The 9,822-nt window shown below is 31.5% G+C and overlaps 1 protein-coding gene across 1 annotated transcript; it reads right to left on the bottom strand.

Annotated features, from left to right (window-relative positions):
• Positions 1-524: 524 nt before the first annotated feature.
• GGS22DRAFT_171590 (PLC-like phosphodiesterase) lies at positions 525-2,071 on the bottom strand. Its single transcript, XM_047962630.1, has 3 exons — positions 1,226-2,071; positions 875-1,170; positions 525-800 (listed from the first exon to the last, which is right to left on the bottom strand). Exons 1-3 carry the CDS (start codon positions 1,737-1,739, stop codon positions 741-743), a joined length of 870 nt encoding a protein of 289 aa, XP_047815513.1. The 5' UTR covers positions 1,740-2,071; the 3' UTR covers positions 525-740.
• Positions 2,072-9,822: the final 7,751 nt, after the last annotated feature.

Consider the following 9,822-nt stretch of genomic DNA (forward strand, 5'->3'; position numbering starts at 1 on the left):
GCACAACATGTAACTGTATCATATATAGGTACACTGAAGCTCATGCTCGATAGGCAGGAATGTCCTTCTCTACGCTGAGATTCTTTCGCATGAAAATACACCCATAGGGGAATTATGACGGTAAGTGATGTGTCCGAATCTCGTCTTTCTTGTTGACTCACTGATAATAGAAGGTTCCTTTTGATTTCCTAACTGATCAATAAAGTGTCTCGAACTCCATAAATCTCGATCCGAGCATCGCTCGACAAAGCCCGCTGTTCGTTTAGACGATCCTAGACTGAACTAGATATTACTCCGTGGTGGTCTAAGCATTGTTCTTATATCATGTCAGCAAAGCCTATGTAGATATAATCCTGAATGCGGAGCTTGGGGATTTGAGACCTACATTAGAATAATTGAAAAGGGGGAAGGGGAGGGGTAATCCAGCTTGGAGGGATAGTGGCTCTAGACAGGAATAGATGTAGCGTTGCTTCAAGAGACAATTCGTACGTTCCCAACCCCCCACCAAGTCATGAATATGCTAGTTATCTCTAACCATGGCAGAGATAACCCCATCATAGAATTGAATATATACATAAAATGCTATAGCTCCTACTCTAAAGTGACCCATCCTCCGTACACGACGATCTCAAACAATTCGATGTCTGATCAAATATAAGACGAAGAATGGTAGCGTAAGAAAAAACAGATCATCATTATCATTAAAGACATCTTGCATATCCATTGATTTCCTCATATATCTATAGTCCGTTGAGCTGGTTCTGGACTTTGATCGTGTCTCCCCGACTCACGAAGTCAAGCTACACCAAATCGTCAGCATTTCCCGACCGAAAAAACACGCCAAAATGGCTAGTCGCATTTAGGTACTACTCACCAGCACTACATTAGGGTTGCGACCGTAGTTCTTAACACAGATATTCGTCTGCGAAGTAATGGATGCGATCGAGTTTGTCTTGGCCGCTTGGAGCGGGTCCGGGATCAGAATGTCGGGCAAGATCTCAATATTCAGGTTGTGGTTAGCTAGGAACATTCGGCCGTCTGCCTTAGCTCCCGCTGGCCTGTCGATGTTGCACTGGATGAAGTTGTCCTTCGTCGGAGAGAACGGGGTCTCGAACCAGTATCCGAACTCGTCGAGGATGTAAGGCACCTTGGATGTATCCATATTGTAGTCTACATCTCATTAGCTCTCTCAACTGGATGCGCGTTTTCTGGAGACTGCCCGTACCCATGAATACCACAACTCTGGTGCCACTCGAGATCATTTCCGCCAATGTGGGCCAGTCGTTCAACCCGAGTTGTCCATCCGGCGTGAAAACGTAGGTAGCCAAACCAGTCGACTTGAATGCATCGCCGTACTTGTTGATATCAATAGCGTCGGGGTTCGTTATGAGCAAGGTGATAACTTCATTCGGGTTGGCGTCGACCCAGCTCTTGATCTCGCTCAGATAACTCTGCAAAGTACCAGCATCCTCTAATATGCAAGAGGTATGGCACATCTCCGGTTCTCCATCCTTCTCTTGGGTTTGCGCCTGCAGAAAGCGTATGCCTTGCTTCAGCTGATCTGTCGGAGATGTGAATTGGTTATCTGAGGGTCCGATACCGACGAACGGGGAGTTATGTGCCCCGGCGAAAGTAATGTTGCTGTATCGTCGGTTGCAGAGTTCGGCGTGGCCATTGCAGTTGGCTGCCAGAGACCCTGCTACGAGAGCAAGAGTCGAAAGAGCGAGACTAAAACGCATCCTGCAGTTATCACAAATCTGACGCAGATAGCTGGCCTAAATTACCTATGATAATTATTAACGTAAGTACCTTAGAGATATAAAAGATCGTCGAGTAGCGAGCACGGTTAGAGATGAAATCATCGCGACTATTTCACGTCGTCGCAACTGCGCCTTAATCTTTAAATATGATTTAATTATTGAGATTTCAATGGGGTTTCTAGGATAAATGACCAGGGTCTCGAGACCCTCTTTCATTCTAAAGAAAACATGATAAAAAAGACTTGGTATCTTTTCTAACAGGTGTTTGTAGCATGTGGGCGGCCGCGCCGAATTGGAGAATGAGACCTTCTCAATCTGTGATTGAGAGAAGTTGGAGGGAATCGGCCCTTGTGAGCTTTAAATGGCCTCCGACGGTGTCGCAGCAGGTACCTTAGATGATCAGGTCGAATAGGATGTCGCGTATGGACCACGACAACAAGGATTCTCCACCAAACGACGCGACAGCGAAGCCACACCTCCTTAATATCGTTACCCCTCGTCGTCTAGATCATACTTAAGAGGAACCTATTACTTCCCATTCAGGCAGGAAAACGCTACTTTGAGGCTCTCAATTATTTCTGGCATTATCCATGCCGATAAATATAGACCTTCTTCTTTGATTTTGAGAATTAAGGTCTGAAGTTCGTCGCATTTGTTTACCATGCCTTTAGTGCTAACAATACTATCGAATGCCTTGATAGGTCAGATGCCATCATAAAACGTCTTCGGAAGACCTGTGGCAACTATGAGTGACCATACAAATACTGATTGTCTTGCACGTTCTCAATGAAGAGAAACAGGGGAGCGAAACAGAGGAAGACAGATTATTGACCAATTAGATCTATAACCCGGGGAGCACTCAACGCCTTCGTTAGTGAGTGGAGTTGGAGAAGTGCTACCTGAAATCTTTCCCAAATTGGTCACTCCTCGATCCTTCATTGGTCGATAATACCGTGTCGTTTATCCGGGCTGATGGAGTCTTGCTGCCCACAACCTCCATTATTTAATCCTTTTTGCCATACACAAAACGGAGATGCCGTCAGATCTCGATATCACTTTATCTGAGACTAAATCCAAGATCATTATCATGTAGAATAATGACAAAGATGTCGATACCCCTCATAAATGGACCACGTATTAAGAACACTGTAAAATACTGTGATATCGTATCCCCTCATTTTTCATCAGTGCCTTTCACTAGTAAGAATGCGTATGTATTTCCCAGATAGGCGGTTCAAGGGATAGTGCCTGCTGTTTCCATCCACATATATGTAACATCCACCACATTCGATATTGTTCTCAGCTAACATGAAGTCTTTATACATTAGGTATTGGTCATCTGTTCCTATGTAAGATCAATCACCAACATGTTTTCCTAAGTGACCAAGCAGCCAAGTTCTGAGTCGTGAATAGACCTCCAGCGACCAGCTCTCCAAGCGACTACCTAGGTATATTCACATTATGGATTGTCCAAGCTTCTTCATTCATTCTACCCTTGACCGAATTTAGAATGTGACCGAATTGTTCCTGGTGTTTTCCTTCAACTTCTCCCTTTCTGCACTGACTCGGGTATGCATCGGAGCCATCAACGTAACGCCAGACACTCCTCTGCATCTTTTCTAGGAGTGTCTTGTTCTATCTTTCCCGTGTCTATGATGACCTCAAAATATCGCAGATCCTTTCCAATAGGCACGGGCTCTCTGGCTTAGATAAGCCATGCACAGATTACCTACATCCGCCAGCCACCGGCGCCACCTGTGCAACACCACTTGAGACCCAACACTCTCGCGATTTGTCAGCGCCGACCGGTGGGATCTTGTCTTGTATTCGTGATCTTGAGACTATTCCACTAGACTGTTGGAGTGGCGACATTAGGTGAGATCTCCCGTGTCTGACTGTTTGGCAAGTCCCGTATCAACTACCGACCCGGACCCAAAAGAACCAAGATAAGGCATTGTATGGATGGCGAAAGCTGAAATTGTTCTTATTCTTGATATCGTTGATCTTTTCTCGGAGATCCTTCGCGAATATTGTTATCTTTTGCTCCGACTGGATTATCCTTCGGCAAACCGTCACATCCTGTATGATGTCCATTGCTAGTCTAGATTGCCATCGCGCCGGCCTATTATGGCGCATCGACAACAAGATGAGTTATGATGACTTCCTCAGAAATGTCGATAGACTACTTTATCCATAGTTGTTCGGTCTTCGCCTAAGGCTTTAGGTTGAAGAGCCAGGATTGCGTTGCCAATAAACCAGGAGGAGGGGTACAAATCCAATGCATGCTGACAGCACAGATGACGACATAACCTCTTACTCGTCAAACACCCGACAATCGCTTCTCGCCTAATCTCATCCGACAGTACATTCGGCATGGCTTCGTAGCCGTCGACGCCATCCTCCCATTCGTATGCCTCACCCGCACTTGCGTACTCGAACACCTACAGATCATTCTTGTCGTTGCAGTCTTCGCTTACGAAGAGAGCTCTTGGAAGCCTATCCGCCATATACTTTTAAGTCCCCTCAATATATACCGCCTTTGTATATATTCCTTAGGTGCGGGGAGAAACGAACATTGAAGTCAGTGGTTGAAAGTAGGAAGGACCAGTGTTGGTGTTGTGTACGCGTGGAATAAAATGAGCGAAACAGACGTAATCCTGTAGAGCCGAGACTCGAGGAGACCTTGCTGTGTAGGAATCGATGTCTCTAACGGTATCGACGCGGTATTTAACGGATATCCCATTAGGTATATGGGCAAATACTTGTCAGACGTCTGGTCTCCCTCCAGGTTGGTAGCTAGAGGTCTATGGGATCGGGACTCGGCCCGTGGAGTCCGTGAGGGTCTTGTTAGCCGCTAGCCCTGGGAGCAGGGCAGACAAAGAGCTTCACCTGTATGTATACCGTGTTCTCCATAGCGAGAGTGGTTAGGAGCTCCTCGCGCAACAACGTCGTCGTTTCCTAGTCTTTGGGTTCCGCCTCGTGACAAGTGATGTTAGAAGTGTAAAGAAAGGAATATAGCAGTGATAGCGCAAGAGTACCTAGTATATATTTGAGATAAAGGGTAGTTCGATATCTACCGCAGCATTTTTAGGAAGAAAATAGTTATTCTCAGAGAGAATATAGCTTATTTTGATGAAAGAAATGTGAAAGCACCTACCTACCTAGGCAGCTAGGTAGGTAGGTTTTTGATCAAAAGATGGAGGGCAAATGACGGGTCTGGAAGGGGTTTAAATAACATATCCACGTATGGTAGATTTTACTTTTGAGAAAGATTCAAAGGAAGACCCGCGCGAGATATCTTGAACGGGAAATGACTCACGAGTTAATTTTTCTTGTAACAGGATGGAAGCAGCTCTGTGTCCCTGGGAAGGGGCCCTGGCCTGGTACTAAATATTTTGACTGCTCCCTCTTACCATATATCTCGCAGCACCGACTACAAATCGCTGGATTCATCTTATGTCACTGATATTGATACGTCTTTGCCCTTTCAACACATGGTTACCTGTGTCGAACGTTAAACTTCCCATTGTCATTTAACATACACAGTGAAATAGTTCAATATTGGTAAGAGCGTAATTTCCATCCACGACAGTTACGTCTATCTTCAAGCTTTCCGTTAGTTAACTTGCGCATACTTGAACGATTGATACTGAGTTCTGACGTCAGTCATGAAAGTCAATAAATCTAAACTTTAATATCTACCCAGTTCATAGGAAAGCTTCCGGAACAATCCGTATTAACCGAAACTATAACAAATAATTTCCGGCTCAAATGAACGCAGTATAATTTCCGAATTTTAACCTTCGGATATGTTCCTTTCCCCTCTGTTTGTAATCGTGAAGTCTTGGTAATCCCTCGATGTGCTGCGATGTCTCTGGCCGTAGTTGTAGATGGAAGCTTACAGTTTTGGAAGAGTTTATCTTAAATCATTATTCACAAGGCAGGTTAGTACCATTGTACGAATTATTCTATTTTATTCAATTTTATTCATGTATGTAGCACAATCTGATGTCCTTACTCAATTGATAGAGTTGGAATAGGGGCATGCTTATGTAACCAGGAATAGGGGAGCAATGATTATGTAATCATATAGGGTACTCTTCTCCACGCGACACCTCTACCCAGAACTTCTCATAGAATCTCACGGGCCTCACCTCCGTCCCGATAGACCATTAACTACTAGTCCTTCGACAGACCAGATTTTTGACGACTTCTAATATTATTATCTGGCTTCATCAAGCCGAGCACACGATATTACACGGATAGTTAGTGGACTGAATGGAAATTAATTGTCTCTAGTTATGAAAGTACATATATAATATGAGCGCGAAGGCTTCATAATCCATATCGGAGGTTCGAAATGAATAAATCATCCCCGATGCAAAAGGCCTGCAGGCGAATCAAGTGCTAGCGACTTTGATAATAAAGGTTTTAATAAAAACGAAAGTGAGGCTATTTTGAAATAAATGCAGGTTATAAATATTATATGTGTTAATTAATTAATTAAGTTATTAATTTTAAGTAATAATTCGTAAATAATATATATATATTTTTTAAATATAAAACGTAAATTTTTAATTACTTAATATTTTAATATTTTTATTTAAATTATACGAAAAAATTTATATTTATTAACTTTTTTTTTATTATATAATTTTTTATTTTATAATATTTTTTTTTAAAAAATTTTTAAAATTTTTATTATTTATAATGTTTTTATTATTTTATAAAATTTTTATTATTTCGTAACGTATATTTTATAAAAAGTTTATAATTAATTCGATTAAAATAAATAATCGTTTAAAACGAAAAAAATTAAAGTTAATAAATTTTTTTTATTTCGTTTTATAAACGTAAGTTTAAAATATTTTTAAAACGTATAAAAACATTTTTAAGAAATAATTTTATATATTAACGTATTAAAAATTAACTTTTTTAATAATTTATTTTTTTCGTACGAAATAAATATCGGTTTTAATATATTTAATTTAAATATAAAATTAAAAATTTTTTATAAATATTAAAACTTTTTAATTATTTTTTTAAATTATAATAACTTTTAAAGTTTTTTTTATTTTTATTAAATTTATTTAATAAAGTTTATAATTATATAACTTTTTTCGTAACGTTTATTATATTTTTTAATTTCGATTTATAAATAAACGTAATTATTATAAATTAACGTTTAAAAAATTAATTTATAATATTATTATTAACGTTAAAAATATATTTTAAAATAAACTTATAATTTTAAATATAATTAATGTAATTTATATTTATTTATTTTATAAAATTTTTAAGTTTATTTTAATAAATTAATTTATAATCGAAAGTTTTTTTTAAATATTTTAAAATTTTTTAAACGACGGTTAAATAAATTATAATAAAATTTTTTATATATTAATTTAAATAAAAAATAATATAAATAATATTAAATTTAATATTTATTATAACGTATATTAAATATTTTATAACTTTAATATATTATTTAACGTTTATTAAAAAAGTTTTATAATCGTTTAAAAACTTAAATATTTTTTTAATTTCGATAAAAATTACATATAAATTAATATTTTATTACTCGAATTTTTTAATAATTTATTTTAAATAAACTTTTTAATTTAACGTAATCGTTTTATTAATACGATTTTTTTTATAATTATTTTTAAATAATAAATATAAAGTTTTAAGTTTATTATTTTAAATTTATCGATTAATTTTTTTTTTAAAATTAATTATTTTTTTTTATTAAATTTAATAATTAAAAAATTATTAATATAAATAATAATATATATATAATTTTTAACGAAAATTTCGATATTTAATTTAAAAAATAAAAAGTTTAAAATTTTAAAATATTCGAATAAAATATTATATTAAATTTTAAAATTTTATTTTAAGTTATATAATATTTTATTTAATTTATAAACTTTTCGTATTTTATTATTAAAATTTAAAAGTTATTTTATATAAATATTTTCGCTTATTTTTTTATAAAAAAAATAATAATAACGTTTATTTATTTTAATTTAAAGTTTAAAATAATAATTATAACGAAAATTATTTTATAATTTATAAACTTTATTATTAAAATAAAAATATTTATAAAGTTTAATTTTTTTATTTATTCGAATTTTTTAATTACTTATTTAATTTTATAACGTATAATTTTATCGTTAAAGTTTCGTTTTATTTTATAAATTTATTATTTAAAAAAAGTTTTTTTTTAAAAAAAATTCGTAAAATATTTAAGTTTAATTATTAATTAATAATTTATATTTTAAATTTATAACTTTTTTTTATTCGAATTTTTTAAAGTTTAATAAAGTTTATTTATAATTTTTAAATTTTATTATTATAAATAATAAATTTATTATATAAAACGCCGTTATTATTACGTAAAAAATTAAAATAACTTTTAATTAATATTTAATAAATTAAATATATTAAATGTAAAATTTAAAATTATAAATTAATAATTATAATATAAAAAAGTTTAAAATTTTTTATTTTAACGAGTTTAAAATTATAAACGTTATAATTAAAATAAAATTAAATGTTAAATTAAAAATAAAATTAAAAATAAAATTAAGTTTTAAATTAAAATTTAAATTAATATTATAATTTTAATGTTTATTTTTATATATCGCGTTTATATATTATAATGTTTTTTTTAAAAAAAATACGAATATATTATTATATAAATTATAAATATTTTTTTTCCGATTAAATTTTTTAAATTTAATTTTAAAATCGAATAATAATTATTTAATTATTTACGTTTTTATAAATGGTAATTTTATTATCGAAATTATTTTAAAATAATTATTAATATAATTTTTTTTACCGTTTTACGAAAATAATAATTTTTATTTCGTTTTTCGTTTTTATTCCGTTTATAATCTCGTAAAAACTTTATAAATTTTATTAAGTTTTTTATTTTTCGTTTCGTTTTATTTTATTATATTTATATTAAAAACTTTCGTTAATTTTTACGATATTTTACATTTTTAATTTTCGTTAATTACGATTTTACGAATTACGTTTATATTTTCGTTAATTCGTTTTTATTTTTATTTAATTAATATTAAAATTCGATTTAAAATAATTTTAATATTTTTCGATTATATATATAAAAATCGATTAAAAACTTCCTTTTATTTTTCTTTTAATTTTTTCGTTTTTTCGGTTTTTTTTTTTATTAAAAAAAAAAACTTTAAACTTTTAAACACGTTAATATACACGATAAAACGCGTCACGAAAATTATTTTTTAAATTTACATTTAATTTTTTATTAAAAATTCGTTTTTAACTTTTTTATTTTATTATTTTTTTTATTTTATATTTACGAATAATTTTAATTATATTCGTTTATTAAATTTTATAATTATACACGAATAAAATTTTAATATAAAACGAATTTTCTTTTTAAATTTTTAAATTTTTTCCGATTTTATTAAATTTTTTTTATTTTTAAAATACGTTTAAATTTTTTTATTTTTTTCATTTATATTATAAAAAATTTTAATAAAAATATTCCTTCGTTTTTTAATTTTAAATAAGTTATAAATATATATAAATTCCGAAAAGTTTTTAATTACGATATATTATATATTCGCGAAAAATTATCGATTTTTAAATTTAAGTTTAATTTTAAATTTATTATTATTTTTATTTTCGTTATTTTTATTTTCGTTTTTATCGTTAAGTTTTTTATTTTTATTTATAAAGTTTTAATTTTTATTTTTCGAATTTTCATTATTCGAATTATTTTTATTTTAATTTATATATTCGAAATATTTATTTTAAATTTTCTTTTTAATTTTACTTCGGGTTTTTTTTTTAATTTTATTTATTATAAAAATATTATTTTTATTTAAAATTATAAAATTTTTTAACACTTTTAAAACTTTTTATATATTAAAACGTAATAAAAATAAAAGCCGTAAATAAATAATAAATTTTATTTTTTTTATTTAAAACGATTTTTCTTTTAATATTAAAACGGAATTAATTAATTTTATATTAAAATAATTACCGTTTATTTACGTCCGATTTTTTT

Source organism: Annulohypoxylon maeteangense, assembly GCF_022496945.1.
Source record: "Annulohypoxylon maeteangense strain CBS 123835 unplaced genomic scaffold GGS22scaffold_18, whole genome shotgun sequence".
Taxonomy (NCBI): Eukaryota; Fungi; Ascomycota; class Sordariomycetes; order Xylariales; family Hypoxylaceae; genus Annulohypoxylon; species Annulohypoxylon maeteangense.